Source organism: Diabrotica undecimpunctata, chromosome 9 (assembly GCF_040954645.1).
Source record: "Diabrotica undecimpunctata isolate CICGRU chromosome 9, icDiaUnde3, whole genome shotgun sequence".
In the NCBI taxonomy this organism is placed as follows: Eukaryota; Metazoa; Arthropoda; class Insecta; order Coleoptera; family Chrysomelidae; genus Diabrotica; species Diabrotica undecimpunctata.
The window spans coordinates 116,998,872-117,024,265 of record NC_092811.1 but is presented as its reverse complement, the minus strand read 5'-3'; the positions used below and the strand labels follow the sequence as shown (position 1 = coordinate 117,024,265).

Here is a 25,394-nt window from a genome sequence, read left to right as displayed (position 1 = left end):
TCAGGCTGGCCAATTTTAGGAAGTGGACTGGTCTAACGTTAACAGATTTATTTCTAGATACGGTGAATAGAATAAGATGGGTCAATTTAAAAGATATCGCAAAAACAGATCGCATTAAAATTTCAGCCATATCAGTTCAGGTTTTCATTTTTTATTCATTTTTTTGTTCTAAATTTGCTAACAGAAAAATTTTAACATTTAAGATTAGTACCGATCATTAGGGATGTATAATATCCCCCATTCTATTGAATATATAGTGAATTCATGACGTAATCGTCTTAAATGGTGCAGAATACGATTGGCTTGGGACCAGGAATGGAATGAGGTTGTCTTTAGTGATGAAACTCGATTTTTGTTTAGGGATGCATGATTGCCGAACAAGGGTCAGAAGACGACGTATTGAAAGACGAAATCCATAGTTTTTTGCCGAACGGCACCTGCACTGTTGGCGTTATGGTGTGGAGTGCCATCGCTTATGGTTTCAAGGTGACCTTTAATCTTCGTCAGATGGAACATGACAGCTCAGCGATACGTAGAAGAAATTCTGGAACGTCATTTCATACCCCACCTTCAAACGTTCCAACATCCAATTTTTCAGCAGGATAAAGCAAGGCTACACATTGCGAGAGTCATCATGGATAGAGCTTTTTTAAATAAATAACCATATTTTACTAAATTTTTTGTGATATATAGTATACAGCTGACTACAGAAAATTAACTTTTCCTTGTGGATATATAAAAACATTAACGGCACATTACGAGTATAGATTCGAACTCTCGCAACTTTTAAAGGACAAAACATCGTTTAATTTGAGCGATTTTTCTGGACGCACCAGGTGGAACGTATTGAGAAAAATTAAATACCCTAGAAACGAAACAAACATGCACCAATAGGGAGAAGAGCAAAGACCAGACCCAGACTCAGATCCTTGGAACAAGTGGAACAAGACAATATTATTCTGAATAAAACCAACTGGAAAACCAAAGGACTGGCCAAAGCTCTTTTTTCACAGCTTTACGCAAGCTTTACGCCAACACAGTTGGAGACACCGTAACTGAACTCACAAGGGAAGAAGTGACGGAAACTGGCAAACCGCTCAAAGCAGGAAAAGCGCCTAGACCTGATAAGGCAGCACTCGAGATAATAAAGATCATCATTAAGGGGAAGATATTATGAACAACCTGCTAAGAAGGCAAGAGTTACCAAGATATTCGAAACCGGTTCATAATTTATAATTAATTCATACTACCGGGAAAGGCATTAGAGGAGCCTAGGGCGTACAGACCTATATGCCTGTTAAATACCTTAGACAAGGTCTTTAAGATCCTTGTGAAGACAAGGCTGGAGAGGGAGATAATGGAGAAAGGTGGCATATCCGACCGACAGTATGAGTTCAGGAAAAGAAAATCTGCGGTAGGTGCCATAAGCAGGATCAAGAGGGAGATATCCATATGTAGGAGCAGATGTATGGCGGATATAAGAAAACCGCTTTTTAATAGTACTAGCTGGAAAATGATCGTCAAACTTCTGGACGACTTGGGGATATCCCCCTATCTGCAGATCTTGGTCACGGACTATTTCACTAATAGATACAACAACATTACGATGGGTAACTTAATGAAAACCACGGCGGGAGTGCCGCAGAGCTCCATCCTGGGGCCATTCCTTTGTGATATTCTGTACAATGAGATTTTGGGGACACTTTGGATTTTAGGTGCCTGTATACCAATGCCCACAGGTCTGGTCATTGGTGAACAGGCAATAGCATATGCGGATACCTGCTGGTGCTGGTGGGGCACAAACGAAAAGTGGTCAATCATGCATTGAGAGAACCTAACCCTCAACAAAGTAAAGATGTGGATGAGAAGTAGGGACACCATGCGGGCGGTCGAGAAAACAGAAGCTATCATTCTCAAGAGCCCAAAGGCCAGAGACCATATAGTTTTTTTCTGGAGGGTGAAAGGATCTTATGGTTATGGTAAAAGAGTTTAGAAGAATTTATGAGCTATTCAGACACTTAAACCTCCGAAGACGGGTCCATTGTATCACCCCTATCATACGGACTACTCATAAGGACCAAGAAAGGATATTACTTGCCAAAAAAGTAAAATACGAGGCAAACTTTTGGTGAGCTTGTTAAATACGTTGTTCGAAGGACAAAGGAGAGAACTGCAATCTGACAAGCAATATGCCCAACCTAGGGACTACCAAAAGCAGAATTTTAATGGAAGTGGTTTACTCTACTGTACTCCACGGGGCATAGGTATGCAAACAAGTGCTTAAGACCAAGAAATATAGAAGGATGCTAGAGAAAGCCCAAAAAAAAAGTACAACTAAGGGTGGCACGTCCATACAGAACAACATCAACGGTGGCCATACAAGTAATCGCAGGTGTGACCCGTCCACTCATAGTGAAATAAAGGGTGGAGATCTATGGGAAGGATGATTAGGAGAAAATATTAGCTAGGAATAGCATCATAACGGTATTGATTCCAAATATCGCAGAATGGATGAAGTGCGGCGAGAGAAATACTAATTATTTTTCCACCCAGTTCCTAACAGGACACGTGTCCTTCAGGGCCTACCTACAAAGGATGGGGAAATTTGTGGGTATGGACTGTGGAGTGGCTGACATGGCAGAGTGCAGAATATTCGACGAGGACAGACATGAATTACACAGGTATGTAGGTAGGGTAAGTGCAAATTCCTTAATGCAGATAGCAATGAGGGGAAAGGGAAGAGGGATCTGCAGCAAAAATAAGAGAGAAAGAGAGAGAAAAGACAATGTGATGCACCAGTTTGGAGAGAACCACCGCATGGGTGTCAAGATGAAGGGGTGAACTTGAACTGGTAGATAGGAAGCTATGGGTGTATCTGTGAGCACGACCCCTTTGACTGCGTACAGATGGTCCCTTCCACCCTGATTCAAACACATGCCAGACCATCTTTAAAGGAACACGGCCAGGTACGATCTTTAGAAGATTTATTTCTTCTTCACATAAAAAAACTGGACACTATACACCTTAAGTTTTGCCGACGATCAAGTAGTCATCGCACAAGATGAAGAAGATCTCAGCTTTATGCTCAGAAAACTAGAAGAATATAAAAACAACGGAATGGAAATAAACTTAGAGAGAACCGAATACCTAACAACAGAAAACAAGGATATGAGAAACCTAGAGATAGACGAGGGAAGACAAATAAATGGAACAGATAAATTCAAGTATTTAGGAACCATAATATCGAACCAGGGAACAACAGAAGAAGATATAAACAACAGACTGAGACAAACAAGAAACTGTATAAGACAACTAAACTCAGTGTTGTGGGATAAGAACATTACGATAAAGACAAAAAAGAGAATATATAATACCCTGACAAGAAGTATCCTGACATATGGGTCCGAAAACTGGACAATAAACAAGAGAAATAGAGGTAGAATAAGAGCAGTAGAAATGGAGTTCTTGAGGAGAAGCTGTAGACTTACAAAAAGAGACAGAATTGAAAACGCAGAGATTAAGCGGAGAATGGGAGTGCAATCAGACATAATCGACTATATAGAGGAGAAGAGACTATCCTGGTACGGCCACGTCAGAAGAGCGGACAGAGGACGCTGGATAAACAAAATCACAGAATGGAGCCCGATTGGAAGAAGAAAGAGAGGAAGACCCCGAAGGTCATTCAGAGATGAAATCGACGAGGCTATGGAGAAAAGAACCCTGCGAGATGGAGACTGGAATGACAGGGAAAATTGGAGAAAACGGTTGAGTGAAGGAAGACAGTGAAAACTGTGGAAATCCTTAGTAGTAGTAGTAGTAGTATAAAAAAACTGAAAAAAAGCTCATAACAGGCTTTGGAGCACATCTTAAAGCAGGTCAAAAAACATCTTAGAACAGGATATGACCCATAAAGTAATGTCGAGCTAATAATGATAATAATAACGAAACACGATTCATTTAATACGTATAAAAAGAGAAGGATAAATAAGGCGCCATCACATCATAAATACTGACATTATTAAAATCGTCGACCTCAATGTACAAATATTACTTGTACTTAATACCCTTGGTACATAAATAACTATTTATAATTATTAGATAAAACGATTTTGAAGCATATTTAGACACATTTTTTGTCAAATCTTCTCATTTTTCAAGGATTATTCATGCATACTAATGAAATACCCTGTATATGAGTTCAAAGGTAACAAATTTTGACAAATTTCTACTAAATTATTTTTATAAATAAATAAGATAAATCAAACAGATACAGTATAGAGACAAAGGTGTAGGAGTCTACGTGATTATTATTTACACGTCAAATGTAAATGTTTTACGACTTATAAACAATAAATCCGCGAAAGGTAATTTGACCTTCAATGTAAGATTAGTAAAAGCTGATATATGACAAAAGGAAAATTGCTCGCTTATATCACCTATATCACCTGGTCTTATCATGACAACTTACCTTTGTGGCGGCTTAATCCAGCTTCGTATAAAGCGTTAGGATGGAGGTCCCAAAGAGCGTCTAGCGAAGATGCGGTGCTACCATCTATACACAAGTAACGAACAAAGCTAATACACTTACATGCACACAAGCAGTGACATATTTATATTGAATATAGCAGTAGTTACCGTGGATCTTTACCTGTGAGTCATTATGCTTAACAAGATATCATCAAAACGTTTAATCTACTACCGATGTTTCCTACATTTAAAAACAAAAACCAAATAGAGTAAACCAAATATTCTAGATTAAACTTACTTACTTTAGTACCGATTGCACACACACAAAGTTATAGTTCTTTGAAGTTACAAAATGAAAATTGATTTTTTTCCTATATTTGGTGAATTTAGGTAAAAAGAAATAAATAAAAGACTTACAATCAATTTATTCTACCACGGATGACCGGTTTCGCACCCTAAAATTTGCTAGGCATCTTCAGGTCTCGGGTACAGTAAACTAAATGATGCGTACGGGATACCTGAAGATGCATAGCGAATTGTAGTATGCTAAACCGGTCATGAGTAAATCGATTTATTTATTTCTATTTACCTAAATCGAAATGATTCACATATGCAACACATTTAATATTTGATGAATTGTTTGACATTTTGTAATGAAAGAGACACAGAGTCCTTTATTATTATAAGACCATCTTAAAATGTAACTAAATCACAAATTTTATGGGACTTGGTGATTCCTTAATTCCTCTAGGTTTTTCTGTACGTTACAACTAAATTATCATCATGGTAATATTATTTTAACACATTGTTTTTAAATTTTTTTGTCCCTATATAATTTCTACAGTTCCTCTTTCATAAAACCCCACAACAAAAGTAATTAGGGTTAAGCATTGGACTTCCGGGTGGCCAAGGGATATCCACATCAACGTCCTAGCTATTAAGCAAAAAGCTATTTCGACACTTCATTATTATAATACGATTGAGCACCATTCTGTTAAAAGCACATATTTTGCCTGAATGCAATATTTGTCAGTTCTGTGAAAGATGCACGCCTTTTCCTAAGAGCGGGAAGAGGAATAGTTTAAAATAAGTTCTTTTTCATAAAAAATAATAAGTTTATTTTGATTTTTCTACACACGCTCTACACCCTGTTTGTAAGAACTTCATGTCTAATGACTACGCAGAAAATGTTTATATAACAATGACCTACACAATAGATTATAAAATAGGAATGTACCTGACAAACAATCAAGGTCAACAATTATAACTGGGTTCTGTACATCTTCCTACCGCAACTATTATTAGTGTGTAGTAAGAGTTATTAATAAAAGAAACAATGTGTTAAGTTCGTCGTTCCCCAAAATATTAATGAAATCGACAATTTCAAGTGTCTGTATACATTACAGTTTGCCGATAACCAAATCATATTAGCAAATTACCGGGGGCCCTCGAATATATGACGAGGAAGCTACGTGAATAATACAAAAAATGGGGTCTGGAAAAGAATAATTAAAACACAAAATATCTTCCAACAGAAGCTGAACCATAGAATATCCTGCTAGAAATAGAGAAAATAAGAATACGTCGTGCACATATATACCTAGGAATTAAAGTTGATATACGAATAACACAAGCCAGAAGGACAATAGTTTGTTTAAACAGTTGAGCTCTGATCTTGGAAAACAGTCGAAATATTAAGTCTATGAAACCTTTGTTATCTTACTACTTCCTGCAATCGCTCTAGATGTGTGTTCTCTCGCTAGTTACAATGAGGTACTGACGATCAAAACACACGTAAGGTACAGTTTGGTATTTTATTAAGTCGGAAAAATATGAAATCTGTGATTAGGTGGGATGGTAAAATCTACCGTCATTGATGTCCAACAGGTAAACACTAATAAATAGTGAGATATGCGTAGGGCCAGTAGAAACGCACTTCGATTCTCATGGTTATTAGCAAATAGGCAAACAGCGAGAACGTAAAAGCTCTGAATGTATGGATATATGATGCACAATCACATATGTTTAACGGAGGGGTATTAGAAAGTTGCGAGATTTGCGAAAGGTCTCTCGGGAGGTTATTAATAAGTAATAGGAATAATTATCTGTGATTAACTGCGATGATGAGATAAAATGTCACAGATTGGTATTTTTGGAGCCGGTTTAGTGAGATGGTGGAATTTTAGGTCAACTAGTCAATAAGTTGCTGAGAATTCCATGGATACAAAAAGTTACCAACGGTGAGGTATTTCGGCGCATGAGTAAACAAAAAGAATTACTAAGCATGATCAAATAGAAGAAAATATAATATTTAGGTAATGTATTGAGAGGTGAAAGATATTAATTACTCCAAATCATATAGGAAGGTAAAGTACAGTGCAAAAGATCAGATTGAAGACGCCAGAACTCGTGGCTGAAAGACCTGAGGAGATGGTTTGACCGAGCAACCGCAGAAATCTTTCCTGCAACAGTTTCCAAAGTTACAATTGCCATTTGGATCACCAACCTCCGAAAGGAAACGGCGCAATCAGAAGAATAAGTCAATGAGAGACGGAGTTTATTATTATCACCTTATTGATCAGCGACTGATCGAACGTTCGACTGAGTGTGGCATAAAAGACTCACGTACAAAATGAGAGACTACGGATACAGTGGGGCCATGACAAGACTAATCTTTTCGTACTTGGACAACCAGACAGGAAAACAGTCAAAACAATAGTAGGTCTTATAACAGAGCACTGTAAGCTGAATAGGCGCTTGCTGATGGGATTATCAGATGATGGCCTGTGCAGATTCTGTCACCTCGAAGAAAAAACATCAGAGCACATTCCATTTCACTGTGACAGTCTGGCAAATGAGCGGTTCTTTGCATTAGAAGAAAATCCACCGGCAAATAGCTACATGGAAGGTACAGTCTCGAAGCTATTAGACTTTTTAAAAAGGATCAGGCTAGAGAATGTTATCTAGAACTAGAGGACCATAATTGATCTGAAAAGGTCACAGTGGAATAGGCGAAAAGGCTACCTCTCTAAATCTATCTATCTTGGACAATCAGAGTTCAGGGTCTAAATAAGATAAGTCCTACCTAAGAATGGAACCCCAGAGGCTGAAGTACCACAGAAGCAGTGCTGTCAACCCTACTGTATATAATATCCACTGCCGACGTCCCAATAACACCAGGAATACTGCTCAGCCTTTGTGCACATGACACAGCGATTGCGACAAAATATAGAAACCTAAACATAGCGGTAAACAATCTACAGACGGCATTAGATGCCATAGAAGAATGCAGTATTCAATGGAAAATAGCTATAGTAGATGGTCTGGAGCATTGAGACGAGGTGGAGTGATTTCTGTTTACACGAACTAATCCTCCTCGCTCCAATAAATTGCATCACCCAAATGTCATTCCTAAGATGTGTACAAGTCTCTCAGGCTGAATTGAGTTCAACGAAGCTATATTTGTATCCAGAATGTATGATTTAATTTCTGACCTATCTTTTTGTTACACCCTGTACAATATTTTTTTCGGGGCGTCAATGGTCACACCAAACAATAAGATATATTGTAGGACCTCTCACGACACTCGATTTGAATTTAACTATATTTTATACGCTTTAAGTGATGATGCACTGGTAAAGATCCACGGTTCCAACTGTATGTATATATCAAGCGTGAAATTAAAACAAAAATATAAATTAACACAAAAAACAAGTGCTATAAGCTAGTGATGTCAACAAGTACAAAAAAGCCACCCTATTTCGTGTAATTTTAACCGTTTCAGAATGTATTCAAAAACCGTTAAGAGATTACTTCGTTTTTATACATCAAACATTACACTGACTGGTCATAGACCTTAGTGAGGTCCGCAAATACCATATAGGTTCCTTTATTATTGACTGCCTTTTTTCTCTCTCTAATAGTTATATTAATAATAAAATATTGTCAATTGTAGATTATCTATCCCCGAAACCTCCTGTTATTCAATATGGAGTACGTTATAATCTTTTTTTTATAAATATAGATAATATTTTCCCATAAAAGCCATTTGCGGCTAGTTTCCAGCAAATTGTGCAATGGTTTCAATAAAAGAACACTGCTGAAGGACCATAATATCGATTTTCAGTATAAAATTACCATTTTCTGCCTGTAAATAGATTTTGTCATTTTTCTCCATCCAGTCGAAATAAAAATACCGATAAATTGCAGCATTGAATTCATTCATTATTTAGTAATAAAGTGCACATGAACAGAACACGGTGCTTGTGTAAAACATTCATACCGACTAATACAGTGAGGTGTATCATAGCGAAATCTGCCTCATGAAAATTATCTAAAATTTGAATAAATTATTGCTACATAATATTATTCGTGACATTTTTCATGAATTACTTCGCGAAAAAATAATGAAGCAACGGATAAATTTTATGTGGTTGGAAAATCTGAAACTAGGGAGTTTTTCTTTGATGCTGAACCCAGGCGATTATCTTGTATTTTCGTGGTCTTCCTACCGATCGTCTTCCTATTGGGGAACCGTCTCTTGCCGTCTTTACTACTCTATTTGTTGTCATTCGGCTTATATGATCGTTCCATTCTACTCTTCTATTTCTTACCCAGTTATTGATGTTCTCCACCTTGCATCTACGTCGTATATCTGTACTTCTAGCTCTGTCCCATAGTGTCTTACCATCAATTTTTCTAAGTGTTTTCATCTCTGCTGTTTCTAACATCCTTTTTGTCATCTCTGTGTCAGGTCTTGTTTCTGCAGTGTCTGTCATTATTGGTCTGATGACTGTTTTGTAAATTCTGCCTTTCGTTTCTTCCCCGATATTTGTATTTCTCCATATTGTTTCATTTAGGCAGCCTGCGGCTCTGTTTGCTCTATTCACTTGATCTTCCACTTCCGTTTCGAGTTTTACGTAGCTAGATAATGTGATGCCTACGTATTTAAACTCCATCACTTGTTCTATTATCTGTCCTTCCAGCTCCAATTTACATCTTAGTAAATTTGCTGTTGTAACATGCATTTTGTCTTTTTTGGGGAAATTGACATGTTAAATTTTCTGGCGGTTATATTAAATTGATGCAGCATACGTTGTAAATCGTCTTCACTTTGAGAGAGTACTATTGCGTCGTCTGCGTAGCAGATTATTTTAAGTTGTTTTTCTCCTCTTCAGGTACCGTAAACAGGGGTAACTTTGCACCTGCCAGGGTAACTTTGCTCCATTACTAAAAAAAGTTTCATTTTAATTTACCTATGAATTAAAAACCGTCTTCACAAAACGCGCGTCGCCGTTTTACTGGTTGCCTATTGACAAAGTCTCCCCATGTGCAGCATCGACTTGCTCTTCCATTTACATGCCTACAGCGAGTCGAGAAGGTGGTGGTGTAAAAACTTCGGTAAAAACTACGTATAAAATTTGGTGTGTGTAGAAAGTTGTGCTATTATCTCACAAGTAAGTATTTGTGTATGCGTTAAGTGTATACTGTTTATCAACTTTTTTACTAAATTGTGACTTATATATGAACAAATGATAAACTTTTCTTTTTCTAACCTAAGTTTACAAATTATCAGGTGACTCGGGGTAACTTTGCTCCAAAAAAGTGGCGCAAAGTTACCCCGAAATATATATTATGTTTAATATATATTTTTGTTACAGATATGCCTAGAACACCTAAAACAGTACTAGGATCACGACGCTATGCTGACTATAGACAAGAAACCCTACAAGAGTGTTTAAATGAAATAAGAAGAGGTGAAATCTCACACAGAAGGGCAGAAGAAAAATATGAGATTCCAAGAAGGACCATTTTAAATAAACTGAAAGGGAAACATTCCAAAACGCCAAGGAGGCAAAACGTATTTACTCCCGGCGAAGAAAACCAATTTGTCAATTGCCTGATTTATATGGGAGAGTATGGGTTCCCTACTAACGCAAGGGAACTGAAAAACATTATCAAAAATTATTTAAACCGTTGTGGAAGAGATGTCAAAATTTTCAAGGATAACTTCCCTGGAGAGGATTTGATCAAAAAAATTATGGTGAGACATCCTGAAATTTCCCTACGTTTTGCAGAAAATATTAAACGTGTACGAGCAGGAGTTGATGAAAACATATTGAGAAGTTTTTTCGAAAATCTGGCAGTCGAGTTAGGCGGCGTTGCTCCAACAAATATATGGACTTGTGATGAAACTAATCTCACTGTTGATCCCGGCAAAAAGAAAGTCATTGTCAAGAGAGGTTGCAAGTATCCAGAACTAATTAGAAACGCTTTAAAGACCTCTGTGTCCATTATGTTCAGTGGAAACGGCAAAGGTGAACTTTTACCACCCTATGTTAATTACCGGGCTGCTAAAATGTGGACTACTTGGGCTGAGAATGGGCCAAAAGGATGCCGTTACAACGCTAGCAGTTCCGGATGGTTGGATGCAAATATTTTTGCAGATTGGCTTGAATTCCAGTTGGTACCTATGTTTAGGAAGCTGAATGGTAAAAAGGTATTACTATACAACAACCTCTCTTCACATATTACAGTACATGCACTTCAACTCTGTCGTGAAAACGACAATCATTTAATTTGTCTGCCTCCAAACAGTACACATTTGACGCAACCTCTAGACGTGGCTTTCTTTCGGCCCCTAAAAATAGCCTGACGAAAAATTTTGTCAGTTTTGAAAAGTACTGAAGATGGCATCCGCAACACTAATATACAGAAGCAACACTTTCCTCCATTTTTGTCAAAAGTTACCCCACACTATAGGTAACTTTGTTCCACTTTTTATTAAAAAAAAAAATATGTAATTAATTATTTTTAGAATAAAAAATACCATACAATAATTTCTTCATCAATTCTTCATCAGTTATCAAAAAAAAACATAATACTAGTAGAACGTTTATACACTTTTCCTCGCAATTCCTTTAATAACTCCTAAAAGTGGAGCAAAGTTACCCCAGTTTACGGTATCCTTTTTTAGTTCTTACTTTTTTTATTATTTCGTCCATAATCAGGTTGAACAATAGAGGACTCAGGGAATCTCCCTGTCTTATCCCACTGTCAGCTTCAATAGGGTCGGTTAGGTCTTCTTCCACTTTTACTTTTAAGGTCGTGGCATATTATCGTGCACGTTGCGTTTCCAGCACATAGCGTTTAGTTTCCGAAAAATATAATTTAAATGGTTTTAAATATGAACAACGCATACTGTCCGGAACATAGCGTTTCAGACACTTAACGTTTCCGTTCAGTATATTCGAAAACGATATTTTACTGATGCCGACGGCTACGTAACGAGTCGTAACCGGTTGGTAAGGATAATGTGAATTAGATGTCCGTCGTTTTCCCCTTGTTGTTTATTTAGGTATTTGTTTGATTTTGATACAGAGTATTTAAAAAATAATTTTCGAGGCTATTTTGTCATTTATGCATGTTTTTATTGCTTTGTGACAATTAATCACGGAAGTGATAAACAATTAGGACTTTTGTACGGAAGTGATACCTCTTCTTTTTAAAAATACTTTTTGGTTTGATATGTATGGCTTCGTTAAATGTAGTATTTTGTTTTTTAACTGAACGTGAAATTAAATTTAAAACATATTTAAACTGAATCCTATTCATTCTAAAATATCCATAATATTTTTCATCATCATCAATTAATTCTCTGTATAAAGTCCAGTATTCACATTCCTTCTTCCTTTCTCTTAGCATTGGATGTACTTCAAACCTTCTTTTTAACACAGTTTTTCATTCTTCATCGTTAAGTAGAAGATCAATTGCACATAATTTTTGTCGAGAAAAGCGAGATCATATCTTCACCGAACCAAACTGAAACCTTCTATGTATGAAAATGTGAACGCGCAGCCCAATTGCGGAGTGGAAACGCTACGTGCCGGAAACTATACGTGTACGATAATATGCCGCGACCTTTATTGTGTTATTTTGGTAAATATTTTCGATCGTTTTGATTATTCCTAGAGGTATCTCTTTTGCGTACAATAAGTAGATAACGTCCTTTAATTTGACCCGGTGAAATGCCTTCTTAAGGTCCACGAAATATAGATATGCCGGTTTGTTGTATTCTAATGAATTCTCTTGCACTTGCCTCATTATAAATAGAGCGTCGGTGCATGATCTTTCCGACCTAAAAGTTTGTTCTCCTTCTGCTAGTGTTATAATTTCATTCAGTTTATTTGTTATTACTTTGGTTGTTAATTTTATTGTTGTGTTTAATAAATTTTCCAGGTCCGATTGGTTTCCCTTTTTGAAGGGAGGTATTAGGATGCTTGATCTCCATTCTTGAGGAATTCTGTTTTGTTCTATTATTTTTTGAGTAAAATGCAGGGCGCAAGACCAAAAGGAAGGCCACGGAAAAGATGGGAGGATGAAGTGGCAGCGGACGCGCAAAATTTGCTAGACGTGAGAACTTGAAGAAGATCGGCGCGGGACCGACAAGGTTGGAGGCATAGTTTGGAGGAGGCCAAGGCTCGATTTGGGCTGTAGCGCCATTGGAGAGAGAGGGAGTTTTAATAGTTGTTTTGTCAGATCTGGTCCTCCGTATTTTAGGAGTTCGTTCGGTATTCTGTCCTCTCCTGGTGATTTTCTATTCTTTAATTTCCTTAATGCTTCCTTTACCTCTTCCTCCTCAATATTTATTTCTTCGTTTGTCGTTACCTCTGGCGTTGGTGGTTCATTATCGTCACCTTTAGCAAATAGGGATCGAAAGTAGTCTACCCATGTTTCCTTCTGAATGTGTTTCGTTTTTATTAGTTCGTTCATCTCTTTTTTTTTTGTCCATGCTTCTTGGTGGTTCATGAATGTGAGTTTCTAGATTCTTGGCCGACATTTTTTATCTTATCTGTTTAACACAGAATACATTGTCGGTGCATGATCTTCAATCATGAAAGCCGCCTTATTTTTCTTCTTCTTATTGTTTGTATTCTTCTAAAATCCTAGCCTTTAAATTTTTTCCGTATAATCTGCGTAGTGTGCGAATTATAGACGTCTCTGTAACTATTACGTTCCCGTTTGTCCATTTTTTTAATAATTCAGTATAAATTCACTTAGGCCCATCGAATTTCATTTTCTTCAAAGTAATAATAACTTTCCTAACTTATATAATAATAATATTATTTTTTTTTGTGCTTACGTAATTTCAGTGGAGATTTTTTTTAATTTCTAGCAAATGGTTTAATGCGGATTGAACCAGTTTAACTATGAGACACCTCGTTTAAAAGAGCTCTTATATTATTAGTACACAGTGAATAATAAAAAAAACGCACTCGATATATTAACATATCTTAAAGTCAAAACTTATCTAATACATATAAAAAATATATTTTCTACCTTATCTTCTACTATTATAATTGGTTTCAAATGCGTGTAGAGTAATAAATCATGAAGTGTCATAAAATTTGCCTGAATTTCGGTGTCGTCATGGGCGTAGGCAAATGGACGGATGTCAACTTCGTCGTCAAAAATTGATGTACCTCAAAATATCATATTTTGGATATTTTGTGATAACCAATTTTATTTAATTTTTCGATTAACTTATTTTTCAAACTCGTATTCCATTATATGGTCATTAAAGCTAATTACATTTTTATTTATAAAAACAAATTCACTTCCTTACTGAACGAATAAAAGCATTAGAAGAAACTGATAAGGGTATGACGCACCTCCTAATATTACTAAGAACTAAAATAAATCAACATGAAGACTAATAACGCGTAATGAGGTTTTACTTACACTTTCATTATAATCCCTCTTTTATTTTATTATTATCATTCGACATTCGACATTCGAGTTAGTAATTGTTACTACACCAATTAAACGTACAGTAATATTGTGATATAGAAATAGTGAAAAAGTTATAAAATGGCGACATTTACTCCAAAGAAAAGAGGTGTAAAAAATTCTCCGCTATCTGTTAGTGAAAAAGTTATAATTTTAAATGTATATGATTGCATAAAACACGATCACCCTAGTTTGTCTGTGCAAGAAAGTGTTGAGCGATGTGCCCGAATGACTGGAATTGGACAGTCCACGATTTTTAAATTATTGCGAGAAAGAAAGATATCAGGCCAGTTAAGTCCATGCAAGAGAAAATCGGGAAGACCAATAAAAATCTTAGGTGAAGACACCAAACGTGACATTCGAAGAAAAGTTCATTCGTTTTATTTTAAAAAGGAAATACCCACCCTTGACAAAATACTAATGGAGATAAGCCAAGATAACGATATTCCTTTGATATCCAGAAAACTTTTATGGAAAACTTTAAAAAGTATGAATTTTTCCTGGGAAAAGCACAATCGAAAGGCACTATTACTGGAAAGTGATGAAATCATTTGCTGGAGACGAAAATATTTGAGAACTATAAAACAGTACCGCAGAGAGCACAAGAAAATTTTTTATCTTGATGAGACGTGGATAAACGAAGGTTATATAGTCCAAAAAATGTGGCAAGATAAAAATGTAACAAGTGCTCGCCAAGCTTTCATAGAAGGCCTTTCGACGGGTATTAAAGTGCCTTCGGGAAAAGGGAAGAGGCTTATAATTGCTCACATTGGAAGCGAAGAAGGATTTTTAAAAGAAGGTTTGTTAAGCTTTGAGTCGTGTCGGACGGGAGATTATCATGAGGACATGAATTCGGATGTCTTCGAAGACTACTTCGGGGAAATGTTAAAATTTCTTCCAGCTGATTCGGTCGTGGTTATGGATAATGCAAGCTACCATTCAAGGCGCATAGAGAAGGTACCAACTTCAGCTTGGAGAAAGCAAGAAATTATTAACTGGCTGTCAAATAAAGGTATTCAGTTTGAGACGAATTCAATAAAGAAGGAACTACTTCATAAAATATGCCGTAGAAGATGTAGCAGAAAAGTATAAAGTAACTGTGCTACGCCTACCGCCATATCATTGCGAATTAAATCCCATAGAACTTATATGGGCACAAGTTAAAGGATATGTTGCAAGGCACAATACCACATTTAAAATGAAAGATGTCAAGGTATTGTTTGATCAAGCCATTATGGAAATCACATCAGAAAACTGGCAAAAAGCAATCCAGCATGTTTTAAAAGAGGAAGATAAAATGTGGGAACTGGACAACTTGGTCGATCAGGTGGTTGACCCTATAATTATAACACCAGGGGATGATGACAGTTCTTCGGATGAAGACTATAGTGATGTAGAATTGTAATAACGTATCCAGTAAAGTTTTTGTGAATAAATTGATTTAAACTCCCCACAAGTGTTTCAATATGTAAAGTTCATTCGTGTGTGTTTGTGAGTATTTCCCGATTTCGGTTCGTATATATTTTATTGTTACATTTTATATTTTTTTAATAACACTGTTCTGCTGTATTACATTTTTATTTCCTTTAATATGATTTTTAAGAATGTATATTCTTTTGTCAATTAACCCACTAGCGCGCCTCTGGCTCAGTGTTTATCTGTCGATAACAATGGACTAATCCCTTAAAACAGGGTGATACCTACCTGCTCTTTATGAAACGACAGAATTTTGCAATGCGGACGGAATTTATTGACGGATTATTGACGGATTACCCTGTAGCGCTTTTGAATACTTCATGAGATTTTATTACTCTACACTCATTAGAAATAGATTATAGCTAATAAATACTTTCTTGTATAATTTTACCAAATACTTATCTAATTGCATCCCAGTGTTTACTAATTTACCCCCAGTATACGTACCTGTGATGCGATGCCTTCTAACTCCACCAGTTATCATTCTAATTGACTCATCTGAACTATCTAGAATATTAACCGAATGAGATTTGATTAATAATTAGTAAATTTATTAACTATTAGAATTACCCACTAGAGAACTTAACAAAACTTACAGAAAACTTATTTGAAAGATTTATTTTGCACATCATTATAGCTAGGCCAAAATCCCGAATTCCGAAATTCTATTACCGTCTAGAATGCTAAGAAATGGCACATTTTTAACAATTTTTTGAAGTTATACTTCTATACGCGCGCTCCACGTTGGAAATTTGTATGGGAGTGAATCTGTGAAACCATTACATATGTAAGATAATGAGTAAGAGAGAGACATAAGATATATTTTCTCTCTCTTCGTCTCTCGAATATAATAATGTTCCTTTTGTATATATAATTTAATATTATATATATTGTATAAAGATATATATACACATAATATTATACATATAATAAAATATTTATTAATATTATTATTTATGTGATATGTGTTGTATTATTTATTAAATGTTCATAATTATATTATTCTTTTGTATTTCAAAATAATAATCTCAATAAATCACTGTATGATCCAGAACTGTCAATTTTGAAATACATTTGTGTCATGCCTCGGTAGTATAGTAGTCAGTATCCCCGCCTGTCACGCGGGAGACCGGGGTTCCATTCCCAGTCGGAGAGGACTTTTTTATTAATATTATTACATTATTGTCATTTTTAAATACTTATGGATATTGCATTTTAATTTGTATTGTATTATTATATATGGAATTATGTTACACTGTATTGTAGTGTATTTTTTGATGTATATTATTGTCATTTTTAAATACTTATAAATATTGCAGTTTAATTTGTATTGTATTATTATATTAATAACAAAATAAACAATGCATTCTACTGCAGAGTATATGTAAAAAATTTTTGCATTCAACTCCTTTCATATATATATGAAAATAAAAATATACATTTTCATCAAAATATTGATTCAATCCTTCATTGTTAGTAAGTTGTTATTAATTCTGTTTCTCTTTGTGCTATGTCTTACCTATAGAATTACATAAATATGTAATGATTGTGCAGATTGACTCCCAAATAAATTTGTAACGGCGAATGCGTGTATATAAGTGTAACTTCCACCGGCAGTCCCACTGGACTGCCACACCCGTTTTTTATCTTATTTATTATATATGGCAAATAAACACTTTTATATCATTATACAATTATAAAAAATTACAAAAAAATGGTTTGCTGTATTTTATTCATTGTTCGTGTATTTTAAAGATGTCGCCAAAAATTTTTCGTCCGAAAATTCCTACCCCATGGCGGACAGTTAATTTCTGGAAAGGCAAATCTGAAATTACTCCAATGGCCTGAGACAAAAGTGCCACTAAACCTCTAAAAATTATACGAACAAGCTAAATTTTGCAGAGAATGTAAATTTTGGGACACCAAAAAATATGCAAAAAAGTTTACCACTTTTACCCCCGGGCTTTCCCCTAAAACTTCTCTCGTAGAGGAGGGAAAACAAAAAAACAAAGTAGCTAAACAAATGCAGCTAAGATAATTTTGAACAAATACGTTTATTAGCATTTTTTGTGTAGAATGAATCGTTCTCTCAGAAACAATGCTTGAATTGATCGGCGATTCTGAATGTCAAACAGCGCGCGAAATTATTGTGCAATTAGAGTGCATCTTTTGTATGAAATTTTTTTTTATTTTGCCGCAAATAAACTCCGTTTTTATGAAGGTGTTAAGTATATCTACGTGGCGCGATGTTTTCCATTTTTATGATTCTCATGAGATCAATATAATTCATTCCTTTCATTGACCGGCTACCACGGACTTTCGATTACTAGAGCCTAATCTTCAAAGCCTATAGCACAAAATTTTAGTTTTGAGTTTTGGCAACAAATGTGAAGTATTTGACATGCATCAGATTTGCTCCACAAATGCTGTTCTCTCAGAAATGTTTCTAGATAACAGTTCATTCTACACAAAAACATTCTACACCCTCTATGAGGGTGTTTTAGTGGCAAGACCGGAGGTAAAAGTGGTGAACGTTTTTGCATCTTTTTGGGGTCCTAAAATTGATATTCTCGACTGGACTGTTATATATTCTGACGACTGGACTAAATATAAAATTCGAGAAGGATTTAAAAAAGAAGAGCTCTTACGTGATAGTTTACCAGAAAAATTGAAAATTCTTAAAAAAAAACAAAATGGCGGACAAACAAATTGTGGTAAACTATCACAGCGAAAACAAAAACAAACAAAATGCATTAAGGTTTATTAAAATCGACCAACTAGATCCTGAGATTAAAGATTTTGAGAAAAACTACGTTTTTAAAACTGGCGGACAGTTAATCTTCCGATCTAGTGGGTCGATTTTAATAAACTTTGTTGCAATTTGTTTGATTATATTTTCTCTATGATAGATTACCACAATTTACAAAAGACAAAAAAAAATAATAATACAATTTTTGTGACTAAAAAAAGGTCAATTTTTAAAACAATTTTTTGAAATGTACGCCATTTTGTTTTTTTTTTTAATTTTTATTTTGTCTGATATAATATCACGAAAGGGCACTTCTTTTTTAAAGCCCTTCTCGAATTTTATATTTCAGATTTGCCGTGCCAGAGATTAACTGTCCGTCATGGAGCAGTAATTTTTGGACGAACACTTTTTGGCGCCATTTTTAAAATACAAGAACAATATATAATTATAATATAAGTAATATAAATAAAAGTTTGATTGCCATAATAGCTAAGATAATAAAAAATGGTTGAAGATGTGTCATTTTTTTAGCATTGTAGACGGTAATAGTACCTGTCTTAATTTAATTTTGAATAATATTACCAAATAATATTACCACTCTTATATTCAGTATACTAGTCAAGACACCGATTTGGATAAATTTCATTAGCTAAACCATTTAATAGACTTCAGAAGTGTAGGAATGTTGCCTGAGGAAAAGCAAACAAATATAATTGTTAATTATAATGTTGACATAAGTAAATATCCTAAACCAATACAATTTCTGAAAGGAAATCGGTTCCACGCAAACGAAATAATTTGAAACATTTTTTTAAGGATGAAACTAACAACTTATTAAATGACAAATACTTAATAATTACGGTAAAAGCTTTAAATATATATTTGCTTTTCAATTTGTTATCTACAAACTTTTAGGTTGTATTAATATTAGGAATAGTGTGGTAATTACTTGAAGATATTGAAAACAAGACAAAATTTTTAAACATAAGGATTCGGAATATAAAAACGCATAGAGTGCTTATACAGGGTGTTTCAAAAAGGTATGTCATAAATTAAATCACGCATTCCGGGGACAAAAATAAATTGATTTAATCCAACTTACCTTAGTACAAAAGTGTATACAAAAAAGTTACATCCCTTTGAAGTTACAAAATAAAAATTGTTTTTTTGCATTATCTCCTAAACTACTTGACATTTTGTAATAAAAATGGACACGTTACTTTCTTGTTCTGAAAGCATTTTTCATACAAAAGAAACAATAAAATCTAAGCGCACAGAAAAATTTTAAGGGGGGTGTGCAGCCCTAAATCCCCCCAAACTTTTGAGTACGTTCAAATCAAATGAATTTTGTGGCATCATTAGTTTAACACATTATTTTTAAAACTTTTTTGCCTCTTAGCACTTTTTCGAAAAACTAGTTTTTTCCTAGTTGGCCATAAAATTACAATTAGTTTCTACGGATACAATAATTACAAACAGTTCCATCAATAATAGTCAATAATTTGAAGCTATCATTTATTGTGTGAATATGATTAATATTGAAAATTTTGATATTACAATGGCCTACACATTTCAGCAAATGGCAGATATGCATTTAACTTTGGGTAAGTTGGATCAGATTAAATTATGATTTCAATAAACTATCGGGAATATCGTAGGTGAATGTCAAGGAAATAGTGCAGCAGCCGCAAGGCGTTATGCAGTAAAATACCCCAATCGAAATACACCCGATAGACGATTATTTCTAACCATTGATCGTCGTTTACGGGAAACGGGTACATTCCAACCGCAGGTTGCTGGCAAAAGTGGTCGTCCAATAATGAATGCAACTGATGAAGACATTTTAGAAATCATTGGAAAAAAGTCCCGGGAACAAGTACAAGGGTAATAGCTGCTCAACTAAATGTTCCTCACGTAAGAGTTTGAAGGCGTTTGAAGGATCAGCTGCCTAAATCCTCTCACTTAACAACGGTTCAAGAGTTATTGGTTGAAGATTATCCTAAAAGGATTGGATTTTGCGATTGGTTGTTAATAGAAAACACTCGAAATGTTAATTTTATTAGAAATATTTTGTTTACCGATGATTCTACCTTCAGTAGAAATGGAATAACAACGACGAAAATCCTCACGCCAAAAAAACGACTTATCACCAAAGGACTTACAAAGTTAATGTTGGGGCAGGAATTGTGAATAACAATCTAATAGGCCTAGTATTTCTTCCCAACAACTTAAATGGTGATAATTATTTGCAGTTCTTGGCAAACGATTTACAAGAGTATTTGGAAGAAGTGAATATTGCAATAAGGCAAAATATATGTGGTTTCTACAAGATGGCGCTCCACCGTATTACAGTAATGAAGTCCGGGAATACCTTTGCAAGAAGTATCCTGGTCGGTGGATTGGAAGAGGTCGTGACGCACCTATTTTTTGACCACCCAGAAGTCCAGGTCTTAACCCCATGGACTTTTGCTTTTGGGGGTTTTCCTTATTAAAACTATACCGAATGTGTATTGAAGAAAATGGGGGTCATTTTGAACATTTATTGTAATATCATATTTATAGAGGTTATAGACATTTTTTGTACTTGTTAATTCATTTTAGCCATTTATTTAGTTAAACGTAATTTTTTAAAGGTTAATGAAAAAAAGGGCTGCAACTCAATAAAAACTGTTTTTTGAAAAAAGTGATAAGAGGCAAAAAATTTTTAAAAATAATGTGTTAAACTAATGATGCCACAAAATTCATTTGATTTGAACGTACTCAAAAGTTTGGGGGGATTTAGGGCTGCACACCCCCCTTAAATGTTTTCTGTGCGCTTAGATTTTGTTGTTTTTTTTGTATGAAAAATGCTTTCAGAACAAGAAAGTAACATGTCTATTTTTATTACAAAATGTCAAGTAGTTTAGGAGATAATGCAAAAAAACAATTTTTATTTTGTAACTTCAAAGGGCTGTAACTTTCTTTGTGTACACTTTTGTACTAAGGTAAGTTGGATTATATCAATTTATTTTTGTCCCCGGAATGCGTGATTTAAATTTAATTTATGACATACCTTTTTGAAACACCCTGTATTTTAAGGTCAACAGATAGACCACTCCTACGTTAAATTTAACAGATGTATTTTTGGCAAGGAGTATTAGAGCTGAAACGGCTGCAAGCATTTACGGAGGATTACAAAAAAAAATCTCTTGAAAAATGTTCACAGTATCCTAACTGTTAATATCCTCCAAGAAATATGTTACGTAACCGCTGGGTATATGTCCTATAATGAGCGTGCTTGATAAATTTTTTGTCCTTGAGGTTTGAGGCCACAACAATGATCTTGTTTCTAAAAATTTCATGACTTTAAGATAACTTTAGGATGACGACTCTAACAGAAACCAAAAAGGATCGATGTAGTGTAAGTGCAATTGGTAATTACACCCATATATATAGCGATGTGCCAAAATACAAAGATGGGTATCCATACTAATTGCAACAACCAAAATAACTAATGTTTAGGCGTAAGATAACGTGTTCATTCAAAAACTATTCTTCTCCCCTTATAAGAATGAAAAGCGCATAAAGCAAGAGAGTTTTTCAAAAATTTGATCATTAACCACGAAATATTTGAATTTACCACAGCCAGATGGGTATCTAGGTCACAGTTTGGATGAAGTACTTGGATATGATTTTTAGTTGATTCGGGTAAAGACTTTATTCGATTAAAAGGACATGGAGAATTCAAATGTGAACAAGCCTGGTGAAACAAAGTTGCACTTTACGCATTATACAAGGAACTAATATTACCCTCAGCAATTCTTTGACCAACCACAAAAATACAGCAATCGATACATATGCCAATGTCACTGTTATCATAGCTTCAAAACCTGCAGCAACTGATGCATCCCCGGAAAGACAAACTTAAAAAACAACTAATTAAATTTGAGAGCTGGCTTAAATTATGGCGAGACCAAATAAACAGTTTAAAATAAACGCAGATAACGCTTACTTGGCAAAAAGGGTAAAACGTTATGACTTTCCATTAAAAACACTGTTAATAACTCAGTTAAATACCTGGTAATTCACTTAGACAATAGACTTAACTTGAAATAGCCACATCTGGAAGAAACGCTTGTAGCTCGATCTAATCTACAGTAATATGTATTGGCGCATAAGTTGCAGGTGGGATCTTAGCCTGCAGAACAAACTGTTTATTTTTTATGTATTTTGAATACCAGTTGATAATTACGAATCAGACTTTACAGTAAGACTTAAAAATACCAACTATTAGGGAAGCAATTTCTACTGTAATTTCAGCAGACAAGACCAGACTGTCTTGTCATCTAAATCAGCTCATCACGGATCTGATCAACGTTTTAAATACAGCTTTCACTTTCAAAAGTAAAAATTAGAGCTTTCATTTCGTTCGATATGTGTGTTCTATTTGTTGCCCTTTCGGTCTATCAAGCCCCACGAAGATTTTTTCATCTTTCTCATGACTGAGTTTTCCTCCTCTGTCAGTAGGTTTTTATTTTAATGGAATGTTCCTCTTTCCTTTCTTGTGACCATTTGCTACCGGTGCGAGGACCTGGAATGGTGAGAGGGATAAGGTTCTTTGTAGATATCACCTTATCTCTGAGACCTTGACGATCTTGGAGATCACCAGGTGGAATTTCCGCTTGCTAAGCAGTTTATCTTCAGACCTTTTCTTTTGTGTCCAATTCGTATTCTACAACTTGACGTTATGGTTGTTGTCCACTCTCTAATAATCTTCTATAAGGCACAGTTCAACAGTAGAGGAGAAATGAGTTTTTCTATTTAAGCCAAATTCGATTATTTTCTCTATCGACTATTTTATTAGGCTTTTTGGAAGTCAACAAAGGTCACAACAACATTTTTTGGATCTTGATTTAGCATAATTATGTTATTACTGACTTTATGTTATGAATTCGTTCCGTACAGGACCTTTATATTCTAAAGCCGGCTTGGTACTCGCTTAAGTTGATCTAAAATGGGCTCTACTCTATTTAACAACATCCTAGATAAGATTTTGTATGTCGCTGGAAGCAAAGAGATTCCACGATAATTATTTAAATCACTTTTATCTCCTTTTTTACGCAGTGAATGAATAAGTGCTATTGTCCAATCAGAGGACAGAGTTTCTAATTCCCAAATATTAAGAATAATGTTGTGAAGATGCTTTGCCGTGTGAAAATCAGTGAATTTTCATATTTTAGCCAAAATACAATTTTCAACACAAGTTTTGGTGCTTTTCATGCCATAGTTTCCACGATTTCATCTAAAATGTGCGTAAAAGTATCTGAAGGAGACACACTAGGATATGTCTAGTTTTTCATTAGGAATTTCAGTATTTAGTAGGTATGAAAAATAATCTCAAAAAGCTGTAGCACAGTATTGGTCGTTAAGGTTTAATTTTACCATTAAGTCTTCTAATAGGTAATATTAGAGGTTTAAATTTGCTCAGTTGTCATTTAACAGCCTGATAGAATTCACGAGTATGGTGTCTTTTGAAATTGTCATCAATTTCATTGATTTGACTTTTGTTGAATAGTCTCTTAGTTGATTTCAATATTTTTTGTCTCTTCTTCCTACTCTTCAAAAATTTCTCATGATTTTTTCTAAATTTATTTTCAAAACTCCCAGAAATCTTGAACTAAAGTACATTCATTTAGCAAATTCCCATATGTAAATATAAGCACGTGTTGATATTCGCCGTCTCATTCGTCAAGAGGCTATTAAATATAATTTATTACCTTAAGCCAGAAAGATTCTCATGTTAAAGATTCAAACTTGTCAGCATTTTAAATTCAAATTGTATCGTGTTGATTTTTAAGTTAATATATTGTGTTATATTTATGTTATAGTTATTGTTAAGTTATTTACTGGTCGTGTTATTTTTTAGAGTTTAGTTTAATTGTGATATAATGATTAAATTTCAAGAAACTCTTACACTAACAGTTTCAAAAGTAAATATTTTTAAAAATCATATGATACACATCACTACAACCCTGTTTGGCTTTCACGTGGTCTATTGACAATTGGGAATTTGTAAAATAAATACGGTTTAATTACGTATCTAATTGTGAAGTGTACATTTTTATGAAAGTGTCTATCATTTAGGATTATTGCAGCTTTTAAATTGCCAATATTCTAAAAATCCAAACTTCTGCGGTTTTCTCACAAACCGTATAGGTCAGACATGACCCTCGAACTATTCTCACACTATCTATTTACAAGCTATGTACATCTGCAATTTTTTTATACAATGTAATTTTATTAAAACTTTTAATTATATGCAGCATAAGAATGTAAGTGCAATCTTGAATCACGACCGTGACATATACTGGTAGTTCCTTCGTGTAAATAAATTTGTTTGTATAATAATCTTTGATATTTTAGTCACATTGGCGAACCTATATCGAACATGAACTGCATAATAAATAATGTTATAAATCTAATTGTTTCAATGATATACATTAAATGTTAAAAAGAATAATGGGTGCGTTGACAGGAATATTAAAGGAATAAATATTCTTCAATTCGATGGCCACTACGTGGTGCACAACTTATTACAGTGAAATGTAAGCAATTCGAACCCTTTTTGCTACGAAGATCTTGCATGGTAACATGAGGAGCATTTCCAACTCTTTCTTGTATGTATGTTAGTTGGCACAAACTAAGATTTACTTTAGTTTATATTGTACCAGTTTATTTTTCTTGAATATAAAATTTTGGTGAGCACTGTACTTATAACTATTCGTAGACTGTTTTTTATTAAGTCTAACAATATATTACTCCAGTTCCTATGCCATTAAATTCGTCTGGGTGTGATTAGTGAGAAATCCCATGACAATAACCTCTTTTCTTCCAAGTACCTAAGTATCTATACTACCACTCAGGTTTTGTAGTG

General features: G+C 34.7%; 1 protein-coding gene across 7 annotated transcripts in view; it reads right to left on the bottom strand.

Moving 5' to 3' along the window:
- Positions 1–25,394, bottom strand: part of CLIP-190 (Cytoplasmic linker protein 190) — a 199,219-nt gene that overhangs the window by 94,548 nt on the left and 79,277 nt on the right. For 4 of the 7 annotated variants that reach the window (XM_072544143.1, XM_072544145.1, XM_072544147.1 and 1 more), the window contains exon 3: positions 4,469–4,552. The exons of 1 other annotated variant lie outside the window; for it this stretch is intronic. In XM_072544143.1, coding sequence (XP_072400244.1) covers positions 4,469–4,552 — 84 coding nt within the window. Of the gene's footprint in view, positions 1–4,468; positions 4,553–16,179; positions 16,240–25,394 lie in introns of all 7 variants that reach the window. 2 more of the 7 variants (XM_072544148.1, XM_072544149.1) reach the window with 2 other exon arrangements.